Source organism: Apteryx rowi, unplaced genomic scaffold, assembly GCF_003343035.1.
Source record: "Apteryx rowi isolate R43461 unplaced genomic scaffold, aptRow1 scaffold_339, whole genome shotgun sequence".
Lineage (NCBI taxonomy): Eukaryota > Metazoa > Chordata > Aves > Apterygiformes > Apterygidae > Apteryx > Apteryx rowi.
In genome coordinates, this window is record NW_020449852.1 from 912,794 (window position 1) to 933,287 (window position 20,494).

The 20,494-nt window shown below is 41.0% G+C and overlaps 1 protein-coding gene across 2 annotated transcripts in view; it reads right to left on the bottom strand.

Moving 5' to 3' along the window:
• Nucleotides 1-1,515: 1,515 nt before the first annotated feature.
• HTR2A (5-hydroxytryptamine receptor 2A) overlaps nucleotides 1,516-20,494 on the bottom strand; it is a 35,841-nt gene continuing 16,862 nt past the window's right edge. For both annotated transcript variants that reach the window (XM_026072204.1, XM_026072203.1), the window contains one exon: nucleotides 1,516-7,949. In XM_026072204.1, the coding sequence (XP_025927989.1) occupies nucleotides 7,150-7,949 (800 nt within the window). In that variant the 3' untranslated portion in view covers nucleotides 1,516-7,149. The remainder of the gene's footprint in view (nucleotides 7,950-20,494) is intronic.

Below are 20,494 nucleotides of genomic sequence, written 5' to 3' on the forward strand. Positions count from 1 at the left end.
TCCACAGTTTAACTAACCAGTACAGGAAGAATTATCTCCGTTTGTTTGTTACAAATTAGTATTGTTTGATGTCTCTAGTTTTTGTATTAGAAGAAATGTTGAATAGTCATTCCTTATTGACCTTCTCCATTTTTCTCATGTCCTTACAGGTCTTTGTTGTATCACCCCATCAATTATTACTTTTCCAAACTTAAGAGTCCTGGTCTGCTTAGATATTTACCTGTGTGGAAGCCATCCCAGAATTGTAATTGTCCTTGTTGCTCTTCTCTGTACCTTTTACAGTTATACTCTAATACTTTTAACTACTACTGATCACTGAACTGATGTTTTCACAGGGCCATCTATTATAAGCCCAAGATCTCAATTCCCATGTGGTAATGGTCAGTTTAGAGCCTATTATCTGTATTTAAAGCTAGGGCTGATTTTTTTCCCCAAATGCATCACCTTAAGTTTAGCTATTTTGGATTTCATCTGCCATTTCCACAGCCATCGTGGAGTGTTATGAAGTCTTCATGCAGAATTTGCAATCAATTCTCCACTGTCTGAACTCTGTCACTTTTGACATCTTTTTTTCTGTATTTTTATGAATATATAGACTAGCACAGGCCTCCATACAGACCCCTGTAGAACTTACTGGTGTCCTCCCTCCATGGTGAAAACTGATTAGTCTTTCTGGCCTGTTTCCTATCTCCCAGGGGTTCTTTCTGTATATATGGACCTTCTCTCTTAACCTGTGGTTATTTAGTCTCTTTAAGAGGTGAGGGGCCTTGCTGATTCACATATATGCTGACTCCCTTCAGAGGATATATCCATAGGTTGGTTTATGTCCTTTATATGCTCTTTGTTCATTTTGCCTTTGTTTCATTACCTTTTACTGATGCTTTGATTTGAAACATCCTCTGACACATGAACATAAGGAAGTATTCTGGCATAGGAACCTTCCCAAGTTTCCCCTTGAACACAGATGTTAAAAAAAAAAAAAAAAAGTTTTTCTGCTTTAGGATCTATTAGGAAAAGTTCCTAGATCTGATTCTTTGCTCACTCAGTTCATACCCCCGTTGGCCAAGTAGTCATATTCAAAATATATTACCTTACACATTTTCAATATAACTGGAATAAGGTACAGCACATGAAAAAATACAGCGACTGGCTATGCTGAACTCTAATTTTCCTCCACAAGTGCCTAAATTGCTATGTTTGCATTAGTTTTTAATTTTCCATTCTGATAGAAATTTGCCAGTTAAAACATTAACACAATTATAACCATCACCTATTTTTTCCTGGCTTTGTACAGTTTACACAATGGTATAATCCAATTGGTTTAAATGTAGTTACTCCTGATTTGAGCCCTGCAAACACTAAGAATGTGACTAGCATTGCACATGTAAACTGACACACTGAGTTTGAACAGAATTATTGTGTTCATCAGCTTTTCTTTGCCCTAAAATTAAGATCACAATCCAACTGAAAAACTTTAAGTTTTTATTTAGTTAATAAACTTCGGCCAGAATAAACTATGATTTGCAGAGCTGTTGTTAGAACTATTTTCAGGGTCAGATAACATGAAATGTCTGTGATAGAATTACAAACATCAATATCAAACCGAATAAGGTTCAAGCAAGGAGACTTTCAAATGGCAGTCCATGTTTGCCAGGTCTCATATTTCAAAACTGCAGGTATATCAGAGATCTTCACTGTATTGCAGAAACTTTCCAAATACCCTTATACCATATTTCCAGCAGTCTTCTCAGAGGATTCTACTAGAAATCGATAGAGCAAATATCTTATTTTCCAAATATCTTCTTTGTTTTTATGGCTTTAAGTGCCAGATGGATGAGCTAGATGTATTCTCTTTCAACAGTCAGTGCAAATTATGTCAGAACTGGTAAATCTGTAAAGGAGATTTCTAGATAACGTGAGGAATTATAATACCTTGGAGCCTACGTACAGTAATGTAGTGCTATAGAGGTAAAACTGAGTGGATTTTCATTTCAGGGATTTTRTCTAACACATTTCCCTCTGTGGTGCTTCACAGGTTTGTAACTAACACAGCCCGTTTCCCTTCATTTGATAACTCCTGAAAATTATACCTTCGTATGGTCTCTTACATGTTACAAAGATTGATGAAACTCTTGGGATTACATTTAGGTTTTAAGAGAACTTTTTTTAAATAGCCTTGCCACTTTGGCATACATTGTGATTATAAACAAGAGCATGTAGGTCGTAAGATCAGTTTGGTTCAGGAATACATTTGTTTTTGACTTAAGGTGGAAAAAACAAGAAGTAAATAACAAAATCCATTTCGTTTCTGATTATGATACTATTCCTTATGAAAGGAAATGGCACCAATAGATGGCACTGTGGTTCTGTAGCTCGGGTACTTTTTATGATTGTGCAAGCTGCTGTAATGCTATTTATTTATGATGCTTATTAATTTTATTTTTATAGTGTGACTTCCTAATGAAATTAATTTAATTGGCATATTTCTATTGCAAGTACATTGTTTCTGAGACCAAAACATTTTAAGTCATATGTACTTATCCAAAGAGTATATGTTTTTATTAGAAGAACTGCCATCTTTAGAAAAATAGAATGATTGCAATGCCTCATTGAGGACCACACTTTACTGAGATAGTCAAGTTCTGTAACACACTGTTCCTCTTTGTCTGTTCCTAACAAGATATTAAACATGATTTTARCCTCCAGCAAACATTTTACTGTGGGTATGTATGGGGGAAATTAAACCAAGCCCAAACAACTACTTAAGACAAACTTCCAGTTTATAAAACAGCTGATCTCATTTGAATATTTTAATCTGCTTTACTAGCAGTGGGATCTGACAAAACAATAAAGCATTAGAACACCATTTTACATTAACATTTACAAAATACAGCAAACATTTTTCTCTATGTATTTACATAAGCAAACATATGTATTCAAAATAGAATGCATCTCACCATTTGGCAATAATATTACATAAGTACAGTGCATGATTGGCTGAATGAGATAGATACAGAGGATTTTTTACCCTGAAGTATATAAAGTGTGCACACCAGCTTAGGAGATATATGGTGAGCTTTATGTCTTTGGACATTTTTCAGATGCAGTTTAAACAATAATAAAATGTAAATCTACTTGGAAAATTGTTAATTAAAACATTTTTCGGTCAAAGCAAGTTTTTTTGGGTGCAGACTGACTCATCAAACAAGGAGAATACTTTTCCTGTATGGTAGGGGAAGACCCTAACCTCAGAGCTATTCTGTAGCAAATGTCTTTTTTTCTGGAAAATTTCAGAAGTTTCTGTTCCAGTCTGATGCATATTGAAAACACATTTTTTTTGCAAGATGGAATTGTTGCTCTGAAGCTGGTCATATTACACTGTAGTGTTCTGAAGTTCAAGTGGTCATTCCAAGCATAGGCCCAGTGCTATAAAATTCTGGTCTTAAAACTGCTGATCTTTGACATCCATCAGCAATATGATGACTCTCTTAATTGCTATCTACTGATTATCAACCTTCCAGATACAGAATGGTGGGTATTAGAAATTCAGACACTGATTCTGTCACCCTCACTAAGGCAAACCACACAAAAATCTATTAACATATTGGTGCAAGATGGCAGAATCAGGCCTCACAAAATGTTCAAAGATGTTCATAGAGAGCTGGAGATATTGGTCCTTACCTGCTGTGCATTTTTTTATCTTGGCTTAGAGAGGCTTCTTAGGCAAAAGCTGCTGATCACTCATTAAAACCACCTATCTGAGCGCTCACGGTATTAAAAAGTCAGGCATCAGATATCCCTGCTTTTAACCAAAAAAATAAAAGTGTTACGTTATCTCCAGCTGTCAGTTAAAGAAATGCTGTCAAGTCAGTTAGGTCCAAAACATAGGCTTTATTTTAATAAGCTGGAAAGAATTTAATGTTCAGAGTCATTTTTTAAAGAAACATCAAGCGAGTATTTGAACACCTTTTTGTTTGTAGTGAAATATTCCCTGTCAGTATTTGCAACCTGAGCAATTTGACATTACAAAAGAGAAACAGAAGGTGAAATGAATGAGAAACAGAGGTGTGCCACGTGGGTGAAATGCAGACAGTAAGCAGAGAGCATAAGCAGACAACATTAAAAGCTTAGTAACAGCTTATTGAGCACAACCTGGTGAAGGAGACTGTGCAGGACAGCAACCAGAGCCTCGGGAGTTTCTGGAAGAACTGAGCTTCAGAGAAGTGCAGGACACCCATGTAAATCTTTTAGTACGCAGGCCAGCTCTGCTCCCTGGCACAAAGTGACGGTGGGGCCAGGAATCATTGTTCTCTCGGCCTCTTTCTCTCACATGGGAAATGCTCACATCAAGATGGGCACAAATTTTACAAAATGTGGCAATTCCCTGCGCTGGTGGAAGCTCTTGTGTTTCCTTTCCACTAGAGTCCTTCAATCCTGTGTCAGTATTCATCGTATGAAAGCAATTTGGTTTGGTGCCAAATCCTGAGCCTCAGACCTCTACCCACAAAAGAGCTTAGGTTTTATTACTGCCTACCTCTTCCCTAAGGTGCCCAAACCCAAGGGTGAATCCTCAAAACCATTTTCCCAGCTGCTGAGTGGAGGCATCTGAACACCAGGAGGTATCTGAAACCCCATTGCATTGAATGCCCTGGAGCTCTTGTGCTCCATCAGTGCCTGTGCTTACCTGGCTGGTCTGGGTGATATGAGCTGGATCCTGCCCTTAGTGCAAACCTGCTGGTTTAGACTCTACATCAAACTCAGCAGGAGAGAGAGGAAAGTCAATACTTCTGCCTATTACTCCAGTGGTCCACAGGCTCAGCAGTGCTTAGCAGATTCCAGCTGAAATCCTTCCTCTGCTTGTGTGGAGGTGAGGACTCGCACCCTCTTACTATACTACCCTGGAGTGGGGTGTGTAGGGAGAGGAGGGTACTGAGTTCATTTATTCTTCTGCTGAAGTGGTTTCAGTTTGGATGTGATGACTGAATGTTCCCAAGGCCAGAGAGAGCATATAAACAAACTCAGCTTGAGCACAGTGCTTAGACCGCTTGCAGGGGGTCCTATGATTCCAGTCTTCTTTCATAAAACAGACAAAACCTCCATTTCTGTGGGTTGCTCATGTTTTTTTGGAGAGCCGTTAGTGGCCATGTACTGATGGATGACACATATGCCATTGCTCCAGCAGGGCACAGCACACCACTTTCACCTGCACACACACAGTGAGGCTGAGGGCTGTGGGGGGAGTCATTGTCACCAAGGGTACGCAGCACTCCTCAGTGACCTGTGCCAAGCAGCTCTGACCCAGCCCAGGCTCGGAGTTACTGCTTGTAAAACCAGCAGATTTGGTTATCACGCTGGTAACTGGCAACAGAACAATACAGCAGTTGCTTGGAAATCAGCAAAATAACCACCCAGGTTCAAAGTCCTCCTCTATTGCAGGACTCAATATTTTAAACTAAAGGTCTCCCTCTTCCAAACAGATACCCCAGGGCATAGAATAGAATCAGATTCTGTCTGTCTGTCTCTTTCTTTGCCTTAGGGGATATTTAATTTTTCTATGAAAATTGTAACAACTTTAAGAGAAGGACTTACAAAATGATGAAGGCATTTGACTTTGGCTTCTAGATAAAGTAGTGCTTTTTTCAGAGTGGACAGGATCTGAAACTGAAGTCCATCGTACTTCTCCTGACTATGGTTGCAAAATTCATGTAAAGAATCAGATGTTTGGATTTAAGTTCTGCAGGTGGATGCAACATTTATGCTTCTGCTCTCCAGCAGAGTCCCACTGGCTTCAATGAAATTGTCTATGATGCCCAGAAGGAAACAGTTTCATGACCAGGCATTTCTGTCAAACAATGTAATTGATGTTCTTTACATAATGTATTCTGCCCTTGGAGCTATGCAGGTGGAATACTGTGCTGTTTATAAGTCTGTTATTTTCAGATAGGCCCCATTTGCCCATATGTAYTTCATTAAGGCTGAGTCCTAATAGTCCAAGCTACCTACCATTCCTGAGCAATCTACCATAACAGCAAAACCGAGGAAACCAATTCTGTGCAAGTAACAGTTTTCTAATAATTCTGACTCTACAACCACTAAAACAAAACCAAAAGCATAATTACCTTTTTAACCAAAGAGAAATGGTGAGAGGTAATCTGTTGAAATCCTCTACTAAAGGTTTTACTCATGCCAAACTTCCACTGACATTACTTAAATCAGACTGTTGGAACTGACCAGAGGAATGGATATGGAATGCTTCCTAAAATTATTTAGCAACGTCGTGCCTGATATTCCACACTGTTCTCTCACTTAACTTCTCTGTCAACACCAGTATGAAGGAGCAGGGAATCAAGCCCAATAATTACTCTTGAAAAAATTATTTTCAAGTTTTAAATAGAATAGATGAAACTTGTAGAATGGAAATAAAGTATAAGACATGAAATAAAGATTAAGAGTGGTGGTAGAATCAAGGGAGCATTCAAGTATAATTTACTTTTGAAGACTGCTAATTTGAACTACAGAACAAATGGCAGAAAAGCCCAGTAACATTTCAGAATGGTCATTCAGAAGAAAATATAGCCATAAAAACCTTGTTACCAAAATTTCTATATAACTGATCTATACAGGTTTTAATAGATTTTTCTTTAATGTTTCAAAATTTATTTTAAATATATATTAGTAAATAAACCATAATTTTATTTAAAATTCCATAAAGTGCTCATTCAGTAATTGATAACAAAATTCTATATAGCAAGACAAACTAGTTGGAACCTAATCTGCGATGCAACCAAAGAACGGCTTAGCTTTCATTTGCAAAAAGAAAAGAAATACGTAGATTTCTTCACAGCCTGTGTTACAATACCAGAAATTGCATTTTTTCTTTAAGAAATATATCCTTTAGAATATTAAAAAAATAAGTTTAATAAAGCCTGTGCTTAAAACAGCCAAAGTACTGTATGAAAAAAAATTGCACATTTGATACCATTTCAACCCTGCTTTTCATCAACAGGATGATATGAGGTGTATGTGATGTTACCGAAGGGTCTCTTGAGCAGGGCTAGTTTTCCTAAGCTATCAGAGCTCTCGCAGCAAGGTGAAATTTTCAGCGTACACACTCTGGTTGTCATGGCAGCTGCCAAGAGGCTAGCAGAGTCACACACAGCTAACCTTTTCGTTCACCGGACTGATACTTCCCTTGGAGGTGCCATCTAAGTGACGTATTCCTATTGTAACCATCGAATAATCCTTAGCCATCATTTTTGCCTCTTTTTTCAAACTCTTCATTTGTGCTAACTGGAGCTGGCTGGAATTATATGCAAGTGCAGGGATAGTGTTCACTAAAATCAGCTGGAAAGGTTTCTTCTCCTCCTTGTAGCGACACTGAATGTAACGAGAGAAAGCCGAGCGGTAGGTTTTGTTGAACAGTGTGTATACGAGTGGGTTGACAGCCGAAGAAAGGTAGCCAATCCAAACAAATACATTAAGTAGTCCTTCAATGACTCCTTCATTGCATGACTCCTTGCAAATTACAGCCATCACATTGGTGATGAAAAATGGGCACCACATCACAACAAACAGAAAGAAGACAATGCCAAGAACCTTGGAAGCCTTCTGCTCGTTACTGATGGATTGCATCGTTCTCCTCCCAGAAGTCCCCACRTCTCTGTTCAAAGACCGCTGAAAGAGTTTCTCTGAAGACAGGGAACTCTGAGGGAGGAAACTAAAGGAAGCAAACTTGGTCTTTGGGCCAAGGTCATTCACACATAAGGTAGCTTCTTTCTGCAGCGACTTGATAGTTAAAAAATAGGTGACCACCATGATGGTTAGAGGGATGAAGAATGCCACAAAAGAGCCTATTAGAACAAAATAATCATCTGCAAGTAGGCAGCTGCAGTTCTTAAACACTTTGGAATCATCTTGTAGACCAAAGACAGGTATAGGCATGGAGATACCTGAAGGTGGATTAGAGAAAGAAAACCTTAAACACAATAATAATAAATCCCACTTCCAGCCTCCAAGAAAAAAATAAACAAAACACTCTGAGCTGTACACAGATCATTTCACAAAGAATGAGCAATGAGTAGTTAGTTATAGGACATAATCTGAAACCAACAGATATAGCCAAGATTGATAGACTTCCCAAAGCAAGCTGAATTTGCACAGTCGACGATAATACTGCATCACATATTTCATCAGCAACATGATGCTAATCCTGTTCTTGGGACATTTTTACTGGGACTACACTAAGAAGGATGCTGCGTGAAGGATTGGTTTTCCAGACGTCAAGTTCTGTGAACTAAGCTGTGATCTGCTGGGCTCTGGCATTTGTAAGTGGCTGTAATCACCTTTACAGGTTCCCAGCAAAGAAGGGTAGAGGAAAAGCAGCACTGAGGTTACTAAAGGGATTCTGCAATTGTTCTAATCTGGATTCCCTCTCTCCTTCAAAAAAGTCAGCCACAGGTGGAATACATTTCCATGAAACTGTCACGTAAACCTGATAGCAGCAGAAGCGTAAGTTCTCATATTCTTGGGCCTTCACCCCACTTGTAATGATCTCCAGACTTCCTCCTTGCTCCCTGCCACTTTGGCAGAGGCTTTTATCAACTGCCGTCAAGATGATATCTCCTTCTTTTTTCCTTATATTGGCTGTCAGCTGTTAAAAGTGGCCTTAGCCAGTTTTTCATTAGAAGATTTAAAGTGTTCTGGATAATGATTTCTGACTAGGCTGTGAAATACTGAGCTATTCTAGGAGGAAAGAGAAATTTTTTTAACAGGTCTCAGAGTGATCTTCCACTGGATCTTTTTCTTTTCCCCCTGCAATCTCCATACAGTTGACACAGTCTAAATGCAAAACAAAAAAAAAAAAAAAAAAAAAAGCTTTCCATGGCAACAGCCGGGGAAAAGACAGGGCCAGATTAAACACTGAGGGACACCAATATGAGACAGCCTGAGATTTTGTTCACCCTCCAGGACTGTGAATGTCCCTTTACGGTGCTGTCAGACGATATAGGCTGCCCTCTCAACGCACAACTCCCAAGGCACAGCAGCACTGCAAACCTTATCTTCCCTTGGAGAACGTACTATGTTCTTGCATGGTAATGTTCGGCAGGTGAGGTGATAAAGTGTATTCACCTTGGACTGATCCACCTGATTCAAACCCACTCAGCCGTTTCCTCAGGAACTCCTGCAAATGCTGCCAGCATCTGAGCAAAACCAAACAGCTGCTGTTTGTTTGGTCGTTGGTTGGTTTTGTTTTTTTTTAATAATTCTCTCCTCCACTCCCCCAAATGGATGCTAGCTCTCCAAGAGAGGCAATATTCAGACACCARAAGGGATGATGTACTATGAAGACAACTAAAGTGGAGTTGTGAACCACGGAGCAATCCTGCAGCCCTGTTTGGATGAAAGCAGCTAGGAACCTGACTCCTGTGGAAAGTTAATGTAATCTGGGAGCCTCACTCCCCTTTGCATCTTTGAACAGAAATCCCAGATGCTGTGTTCAGCTTTTGAAGAAGAAAAAAGGAACTAGAGAAGAATTTCTCATGATGTGAGGATGATGTTCTGCACTGCCCTGTCCCCTGTGTGCCCAACAAGTTCTTCTTGGTTAGAGCATGAATTCTGAAACTCATCCTCTCAACGTCAGCACTTTCATGGCACCTACCCTCTACCTCACCTGCTTTCCCTTCCTCCCACTCCAGTGCTTAAAGCACAGGCTCTCTTCATTTCATGTATGTGCTGTGCCCAGCATAACAGCACTTCAGTCCTAGAGAGGGGCTCTAGAGTCCAGACACAGTACAAATCAATAATAATAACAGCAATAATAATATTAAATTATTATTCTTTTCAAATGTTCCATTCTTAGGGGGCTTCTGGAGCTTTTGCAAGGCTCTTTATTTTTCTAACAACACTGTAGCTTATTTTATCTGCACAGCCTTGAATTGAGTCATTGTAATGCCTTGGGCCAATTACAAGAGTACCGTTCTTATCTGCCCAGGGCAGAAGCTGATGGATAGCCTGCGGTATTGCTCTTTCTATTTCTGTTCCAAGACTGCACAAGCCTAAATACATGAACTTAGGGTATGAAAAGCCAGTGTGTGAGGTGCAAAATCATGCAGTGTGGCAGCTCCTGGGTCAAGCTGACAGAAACCCCCAGCGACTCCAGGCTCCGAGTCAATCTGACTGACGGCGCAGGGAGTGACATCAACTGCAAGAGCTGCGTTGCCCAGCCAAGACCAAATAATTTGAGACAACAGAAGGTGATGAACACTTCCAGGCAAMTGGGAATGCTTTGAATTTCCTTTTCTTTTGTGGGTGAGTGGAAGGAATATTGAAGGCACCCAGTACCTCCCAGCATTAGGCTTCAGCTACATGAAGATACAGCACTAGTCAGAGCAATACCACAAGTTTCCCATCCAGTTCTGTCCTGTATAGATAACACCAGGGCTGTTTTTTCCCTTCATTCAAAGACCTAGTGTGAGCTGCAGAGATAAAATAAACAATGGTATTGACGGAGTAAAAAGATGCCTTTCATTACTACAAACCTTATCGTTCAACTGCACCAGGAGTCATGGGAGGAGAGTCAGCAGCACTGGAAAGAGGAAAATTTTAGCATAATTGCAAGCTTTTTCAAGTAAAAGGCCAAAGTCAGTTACAGCTTCTCACCAAACACAGGGGCAGCAATTCTCCATCTGTTTTGTTTTGTTGTTGGCAACTTCTGGAGAACCGACATCTTAAATCCAGATTTCAGGCTTTAAAAAGTGACCGAATGGAAATGAGCTTCAGTTTGCAACCAGAGTTTTCACATCTTCTTGTGATTCCTTTAACAAGTGCAAAAGCACCTTTCACAGCAGAGCTGTAGCAGTCACTGCTAGTCATGCATGTTTTTCTGAATGACCATTCAAGGCAACAAGACATCCTACCTCTACGGCCTCAGGTAGCTGGCCTGTATACAGCTTGAAAATACCAGAGATAACATAATAATAATATAAAATAAAATAACAGAGATAAAATACCAGTCTGATAACAGAGAACCCTGGCAGCTGTTACCTGTGTTTTGTGTACATCCCAGTTGAGCTTACGTAGAAGATCCCCCAAATGATACTGTGGCGTTCCTGTGTGGCATGAATTAACTTGCAGCCCAAGTCTCCCTTTTCTTACCTCAACTGAGACTAAACTTATTTCCTCCCCACAAAGGAAGACAATTTGTCCCCCTTCAACAGGTAGTTTCTGACTTCTCGTAGCTTGAGGATGGCAAATCCCATTGAGGACACAGAGACCAGGCTAAAAGGCAACCATGTTTAAACTGGAAATAAAGGAGCTGCCATGTGAAGCCCAAATCCACTATTCTGATGGGATTTTTAAGAGGCATCACAGATGGCCAAGAAAGTCACCCACATGTTACTCAGGTTTAGTTAAGATCAAACTCATACTCTGAACACAGATAACATAAAGTCCTCATCTCAGCTGTATTCATGCGTTCACTGATACATGAGAAATGCATGCTGATGCAGCATGCATTTAGCCTCATATTAAAAATATTAAAGTCATGTTTAAAATAACAGAGTTGACAAAGGTTGTGTTAAAAATTACTGTCCTCATTTATCCTATCCTGGCATCTTGCAGAGGAAGAGCCTGAGCGAACAGATAGGCAGCATGGCACTTCCTAAAGGACCACATATTCAGGCTTCAAAGAAACAAGTGATGGGGAGAGCTCAAAACTGAGCTCTGCACTCTTGTGGGCCATAGCAGCGAGCATCCTCCTACTGACCAAGGATACCAAAGAACCGTGTCTGCAGATGAGGGCCCCAGAGCAGGCTAGAGCCCCGTGTACATCCCAACTTGTCCTCAGCATCCAGCCAAGCTGCTGTAGGATATGTGTGACTGCTGAAAATCCCCATACTCTTAAAGGGTGTGAGTTGAGGCTGCATTTCAGCCTGCATTTCAGGATCTGGCCAGTGGGTCTGCACACAGTGCTTATCCCATACAGTCACTGCAAGACCAGATGGAATATGTAGCGGTGGATGGGCTGGGCTTATTGCCCATCCATACAGCACTTAAGCTGCATGCATCAGTTTGCGCTAAGGGCTAGCATAGGCCCACACCTTTTCTCAGACCACTCCTTAGCCTCACCTAAAGTCCTGGCCTGCATGTAGATTTGCACAGTGTCAACTTGAGGTGGGTTCGTGCTTGATGACTGGATCATGCTTGGGACTAACATATGGTATAAATATTCCTAAATTCTCCAGGCACCATATTTTGTTCAGGCAGCATGATGACACAGGTTTTACTAGCACTAAGATAGATCCAAATATAGTTGAGAAGCCAAGTGACTTTTAGAGCAAAATTATTACTTTGTCATCAGAAAAACATGGCTGTTAGTATAGATTGCAGCACACAAGTGCTGCAATTTTATTTGAGCCGAAGTCCAGTAAAAACAATAGAAATGTTCCTATTAATTTCAGTGCAATGTGAATTGGGCCTAAACTGGGTAACCAGATTCCATGTTAATTGAATATTCTTCAAGAACAACCCACATGAAGCTGAACTGTATTCATCACAGCTTGGCAATAACCCAATGGTTGGCATGGGTCAACTATTAGCTTTTATCATATATTATAGCAACTGACTGAATTCCTTCATTAAAGATTGAAGCAGACTGATCTATATCTCCTTGATAACTCCAATAAATAATTTCTTGATGTTTATACTGTCCTTGCTTTCCAGCTCCCTACTCTTGGTGACTGTGGCTGTTTAAGTAAGAAGACGCAGAATGTGCCTGTGCATTCACATGTCAAGAGAAGAAAATCAGCTTTACACTAAAAGCTTACTACTACTGGATAGGGACAAGCAGGTATTTGAGAAATGGATTATGTGCAAATACTAGATATGGGGGAGACAGCCTGGAAAGGCTTTTGCAGAATAGCTGTTCCACACTACTTTCCTGTCTCTCACAAGCTCAAGGCCACTCTGGAAAAAATCTTGGTATTCCCTGAGTGCTTTTTTACAGTTTGGCTTCCAAAGCAGATGAAGCTGAGGCACAGGGAAGCACTCAGCACAAAATGGGAGCATCCAGTCAAGCACTGAAGGTGCATTAGACACTGTGTTTCCAGCTGACACTCATGCTTATATCTCAACATTTTCCCTCCCAGACAAACTCTAAATATTATGTTTCTCCAGTATACAGTGATTTATTTATATAGTTGATTTATACACAGGTGGCTGTTTCAAACTCTGAGCACTTCTGATAAACCACAAAACAGAACCSAAACAATAAAGATCAGTGATAAATCCTGCAGCAAGCATCAACCATATGGGCACAGTTTCGGAATGACAGAGCGCTCTTTAAAGCCCCAAAGGTTCRGAACTAAAGCAATAGCATCCTTCATGTGTTTCTTTCTCATGAAGGTGAAAGGCCTGGTAAAACTGACAAAGGTTGATTTAATGGTATGCATTGCTGGCTTGCAAATCTTCAGGGATACACAGCAGCCATAAAACCATTTTAACTGGAGAGGTAAACTGGGTTTGTGGCTGCCTTGAGCTGCTGAGGCTATTGATGAATCAAAGCCAGAATTTACAGTATGCCCTGAAGACTGACAAATTTGGGCTACTTAGGATCAAGAAAAGAAGGAAGGAGTAAACTGATGAAGTCAAGGTTCCTTACATGAAATCCCCTTCAAGCAGAACCAGTAAATCATGTGCTTTCACCCCAGATACAGCAGTTGAAATTGATTTGATGAATACAAATGAGAACTACTATTTATCTTAATGAATGTCCAAGGGATAGGAAATACCTTTTAAAAATGTCATTACAGTTTCTCAACAAAATTCAGCACCTTTTCTCTCCTTCACAAGAAAAAGAAAAAACCTCCCCAGCTCAAGTTTTAGCAGTCTTATGGATCCAGCCATATTCAGGTTATGGGCCAAATCATGCACAACAGCACAGACATGTGCTGTGACACCAGACACCTCTGAAAGGATGGGATTTGTCCCATAACCTCGTCCGCTTGAAAAATTGAAAAGTTTCTTTAGAAAAGCCATTGTCTGATATTTGGTGCATTTGTGCTTGGAGAATGTCATCCTTTTGTGCATCTACACTATCACACAACTTAATTCCCTACTTTGCTCCCCAGCTTGCCTGATTGTCCACATTGTGTGAATATTGGGTCCCTTCTAGGCTCTCTCCTGAACTGAAATAGCTAGTTTCCTCTGAAACAAAACCAGGGTTTTGTTCTTGATAGTTTCCTCCAGAGTCAGTTGCCAAGAAAAAACAAGGATGAGACATCACCAGATTCAGCTCCCTCTACCCACCCAGTCCTCCAACACTGTCCTTGCAGGCTTTGCACCCTCAGATACCCAGCTGTGTATATTCACATGCTACATCCCATGGCATACAACACATAAGCTCAGTGTCATGTCACAAAAAAATTGCTTTGGTGCAACAGAGCCATCACATTATTTTCAGTATTTTGAACTGAAAAAAATACACAAAATAATATTTATTTCTTTGAGCTACCATGGCCCCCCATGGGGCCTGGAGGAGACCTCGTGCCAAGAGCTGTGTAGTGTGGATGTGCCTGCTTGCTCTAGGAACACAAACCACAGCGAGCTGCTTGTAGGGGGACCATGGCTCATGTCCTCCTCCGGGTGCCAGGCTTGCAAAAGTGTCTGGACCTTACATCAGGAGCAGGAGGCTAGCCACAGCTACTTGTGTGCTCTCCCTTAAAGCATCCACAGAAGAGCTGCTCAGTCTGACTCCTGTCTCTGTCTCTGCCTGACGTGGGCCACTCACAGCATGTGTGCAATTTTTTTCTCAGACCTGGAAACACTTTTGCTGATTTCTGCATGCACCTGAAAGTGATATTTCCCATCTGACTCATCTCTAGTCATGGCAAAACTCTTGATTCCTTATTATAATCTTGATGTTGCAGAAATAGTGCCAGCCACRTTTAACTTTGGTTCTAGTAATACTTTTTTATTTCTTCAGAACACAAAGTGTCTAGTCTCCCCCACAGATAGCCAAGGCCCACTTCCAGGCTCTCAAGCACGCTGTCTTGCCCAGTTCACAGCAGCTTTCCCAGGCTGATAGTGGTTTTTGTGCAGTTTGCTGATGGGTGACAGTGCAGAAACAGAAATTTCCTACCTGGGGAGAGGGATATTGAGAAGCTCTGGATGGTTTGGGAATCACCATCTGGGATTCCATCCAGTCAGCATGGAAGTTAGAAAGCTTGTGCCTTTTCTAGTCAATGTGGCCCATGTCCCCAAAGTCCAGGGCTAGAATTGCTTCTTGTGTATCAGACAAGCATGGCCCTGTTCCTTAGTGGGCTGTGCAGTGGCAGGTACATGTGTTGGCAGGGGCAGGGGCGGGTGAGGAGGTTTCTTTCACGAATCCCCAGGTAATATTTGCTTGCAGATGTATTTCCTCGAGAGCTAGTGAGCCACAGTGCTGGTGGGTGTCTCTTTTTGTGTATCCCAAAGGTGCCATCATCTCAGGACTGCAACCAGAGCGGATCCAGATATTTTCCTTATCGTTCTCTATATGCCAAGTTTATTATTTTTTATTCAAAGGCACACACACAGCTGGCTTTCTGTAACTTTACCTTGGAACATTTTATTTGGTCCCACATGTTCTATTTAATACTACTGAGAAGCAAAACTGCTTTACACTTAACTTCATATGGGGGGATCCCACCTACTGCCCAGATTATTATATAAATTTTGAAATGGCTTTGCTTTTGGCAGCTCAGAAAATTTTTCAGAAAGCATATTATTTAGTCTAGTAGGAGATAATTTCAGTTCTTTTTATGTGGGATTATTGTAAATGATAGTTTGTAATAATATAATGCCCTAAATGGTCTATTTTGCTTTAGAAAAACAAAAGCAGAAAAGTCTCTGTGGCTTCCTGATACATTAGTCATTTATATTCGCAGTCCTGAAGCCTATTTCATTCAAATGCAGAGCATTCAAATGCTGTACAAGTTAATTTGTAGGACCGCGTTAGTAATTTAAATAGAAACAAATTAGAACTAGAGGAACATCACAGGGAGGACAGTTATCCCTTTTTGACCCAACTGATTAGAAATCCAGGGCTCCGGAGCTGGCTGAGTTACAACAGGAAACTGTTGATGGACTCAGTGCTTTGGTATAATCCTGTTCTCTCACAAAATGTGCATACAGTCCTATTTCCATAGATGCGGCAAGAATCAAACAGCAGGAGACAGTTTCTCTGTTCACAGCTTTAAGTACCATTCCTGCCTGTCCACACCTCAAATGCTCTTTCTTAGCTCTGCTGTAGGACTTGTTTACAACATTTCTGTGTCCTACATGCTTGGTGGTTCTTACTACCTTGCTGCCTTCCCTAATCCTTCTAAGTATCTGAGCAAAAGACACAAACTTTTGCATAGCAATTACCAGCGGAGCCTCTCCACCAAGACAGTCATTTTATTCTTCTTCTAGTGACATTATCTTTGATTTGGGCAAAGGCTTCTGCCAGGTGCTTATTGGCTTCTCATGGCTATCTCAGATCAAAAGAAGTGGTTATCCCTCGTGTAGTATGATTATCCAGTCACTAAGGAGACTAATACATGCCTGTAGAAGTTTCTAGTCATCAAATAGCTGTAAAATAAGAAAGTAAGATTTATAAATGCCCTAAAGAAATTAGTTTTGAGAAAGGATTTATGCACTGGGGATTTCAGATTATGGCATTTGTGTCTGCAGCAAAGTCTAGGAGCAACAGTGAATGCCCCCCCACGGTTTCAGTTTAGCAAGTTGAAATACAGATTCTTGCTAACAAGTCAAAGCTTGTTAGTTTAACGCCACCACAGGTTTGCCTACATGGGCTGCCCTTGCCAGAAGGGAGAAAAGGGAGCAGAAGGGGGGCCTCCAAGAGGAGAGAAATTGCTGAAGAAAACTGTGCTGCCTGGTCTGGTCATTCATAAGCAGGGAGGCAGTCAGAAGCACTTCTCAAAGCTAGCCTCAGTATTTCATTTGAATAATAAAAATTTTCAGTTATTTTTTGATGCATTTGAGGTTATTCCCAGGTAATTCCTTCCTTGGCCCTTGCCTACAAGTAGCCTCATTTTAAATGAAGCGCTGYGGTGTTTCAGTTTTTGTAGAGTAAAATGTATTCTGCTTGGAGTTTGCATACTAATGACTTGTAGGACTGGACCCCTCTAGGGCCAATAAATAGAAGCAGCACTTTCTCCTTGATCAGTGGAACCTCAGAAAAGTGAAAGACCTCATCAATTTGTGCAGAAATTTACTTCTTAGGTGACATGTGTACTTGAATTCCAGCTGCTTGTTTATTTGTTTACATTTATATCTGCTGAGGCACAGAACCTTTCCTGAATAAATAAGAAGTACCGAAATACTTGGTAAATAAATTTGTATATAATTTGACTACAGAATAAAACAATGCATATGACATGACTGGAGTCTTCCAAAGATTTCCCATGGTTTTGATGGATCTCCCTTTAACCGTCCATGGCTAGATTTCACAGTCTGATTCTGAATATTTTAATGGTGTTCAGGCTGAAGAAAGATGTTAAAAGACTCCAGCCCTAGACTCAATGAGTATGTCAACTTTTAGATAAGAAGTAAATCTCTTTGCCTTGTGCAGCTTACTGTACAAATACAAGTCACTATAAATCCATGTACAGGGAAGAAGAGGGAGGCAAGAAGACACCTGGGCTTTGCTTTTCCAGCAGAAGGCAGTGCAAAGCTGCTTACCTCCAGGATGCGCAGGTGTTTCAGAGCCAATACTAGTGAAAGTCTGAAAATCTTTTTCTTCTTTATTGATCAAGAGGAACCCGCTCAACTTGATCTCCAGCAAGACATGTGCAATGGTGGCATGTAGAGCTGACCTGTTCACCCGAGAAAGCACCATCTCTTATGTTGCTATGCTCATCTGCAGAGGGGCACACACCAGTGAAAAGAAGTGTTTGGAGGAGTGATTCACTGCTGTTTCAGCACCACATTACTGTGTCACGTGTGAGGTGAAATGGCATCTCCTTTTCCCTAGTCTGTCTGGTCCCGTGGCTCTCAGATGGCCCTGAGAATGCATGGCCATCTAGTGTCAAAGAGGGCAAGGGCCCTCAGAGAAAGGGGCAAAAGCTGCTTTATACACCCCACCAGGTAAGTGTCAACCAGTAATAACTTTCTACCACTGGGAGCTGGGCTAGGTTAGATCTGTGTCTGGCAAMAGGCTCTGTTTCTTGTTAGCAACTGGTCAGGCCAGCTAGCCCTGCTACTTTCTCACTGTAATGTGGCTGAACAGGGGAAAACTGCTTGTGGCCTCAGGTACATTTTAAAACTGAGAGTGTGAGTCTCCTTCTCTGGAGATATTCAAAACCCTCCTGGACGCGATCCTGTGCAATGTGCTCTAGGTGACCCTGCTTGAGCAGGGGGGTTGGACTAGATGATCTCCAGAGGTCCCTTACAACCTCAACCATTCTGTCATTCTGTGATACAGCTGGAGAAATTTCAGGCAGATATCAATGGAAATTTCTATTCAGTTCAGTGGAGGATTAAGCCAGAGTTAAGTAAATTACCAGCATTTAACAAATCATACAAAATAATAATTAAAAGCCCAGAAGTGTAAAAACTGGGAGGGCAGAGGATCTTGTCATTTAAACTGCTCCAGGAGCCAATGCATTAGTTGCTTATGACAGTGAGTATCTAAGAACTATCCATAATTTGTAGCTTATTGCTACTATTTTTTACGAAGCATTATTATGTACTTGGCATGTATAACATGCCCTGTAAGCCCTGAGGAGCCTTCAGGAGCTTCACAGCTAAAAAGGCAGACCAATAACGTGTGATCTGGGAAGATTCAGATATAAATGTATTTTATTTCTTTCTTTCCTGAAGCACAATTATACACAAATCTATTCTCCTCGGGGCCTGAACAGTGCACATTGCAGGAAGACACCTGACATGGAAGACAAAAGGATCATTTGCTAAAGCAAGAGAAATATCACAAACAGCTAGTGTTTATCCCACTTAGATGTTCTTTTCCTTTTGAAATGGCAACATATTTTACCTAAGCTAGTGATTACTAAAAATTTGTAACTTCCTTCAAGTAGAAATTAAACCAGTGCTACGAGGAACTTAAAAACACCGATGCAATTTAAATAACATTAACTGAGTACACAGAAATAAAAGAGGATGTTTGACTTGCTCTGCTGAATTTTGCTGAGCAAAGAAGTTGCATTTTTTTCCATCAAGAAGCTTTCAATAAGAACGAGTAGCACCTTTTCCCTCTGTGGAGAGCTAGGTTGGAGACCTACRGCACATCTTGAAAATTTTCAAACTAAATATTCAGCTCTTTATCTCAAGGTCAGTCACTTCTAATCACTTCTAATCATCATGGATGAAATAGTTGTGTAATAGCTAAGTAAATAGCCATCATTACCCTACATCCCCTGGAGGAAGATATTAAGCTTAGCTCCTTCCTGAATCCCAGCTGACAGCAGGATGGCTATCCTGGCTATTGTGTACTTCAGGTCTTCTCAGCCAGCCTCCCCCAGCACAAGCCATTTCCTTGCCCTCCTGTTCATGCTTAGCCAGAGACCTCATTACTCTTTATTTTTTCCAGACTCGAGGATAGTGACAGGTCACAATCTCCTCAAAGATCAGACTGCAAGTAAATTGCTGTTGTAAATAATATTGCAAATAAATTACAGGGTGGTAACAATAATTACAATATTGTTGCATTAGAAATATCTCCACCCCTGACATTAGTAGTGAAAACCCTAGTGATGACTTCAGATCACAAAAGCACAGCTCATAGCTCAGTTATTTAGAAGAGTCGGCAACCTTTTTTCAGCATGTATGTGTGCATGTGGCCATGTGAATGAAACCAGTGCTTATTCTCAGCCCTGCTTCTTTTAACATGACATCTCATGGTATCCACATGCCTCTGAGCCAAGTAGATGTAGAGCGCCCACACTGTTTTATTCCTCTTTATATTTCACAGAATCACAGAATCACAGAATCGCTGAGGTTGGAAGGGACCTCTGGAGATCATCTAGTCCAACCCCCCTGCTCAAGCAGGGTCACCTAGAGCACGTTGCACAGGATTGCATCCAGACGCGTTTTGAATATCTCCAGAGAAGGAGACTCCACAACCTCTCAGGGCAACCTGTTCCAGTGCTCTGTCACCCTCACAGTGAAGAAGTATTTCCTCATGTTCAGATGGAACTGTCTGTGCTTCAGTTTGTGCCCGTTGCCTCATGTCCTGTCGCTGGGCACCACTGAAAAGAGTCTGGCCCCCATCCTCTTGCCCCCCCCCCCATTTAGATATTTGTATACATTGATAAGATCCCCCCTCAGTCTTCTCTTCTCCAGGCTAAACAGGCCCAGCTCTCTCAGCCTTTCCTCATAAGAGAGATGCTCCAGTCTCCTAATCATCTTCATAGCCCTCCACTGGACTCTCTCCAGTAGCTCCATGTCTCTCTTGTACTGGGGAGCCCAGAACTGGACACAGTAAATTAGACACAGT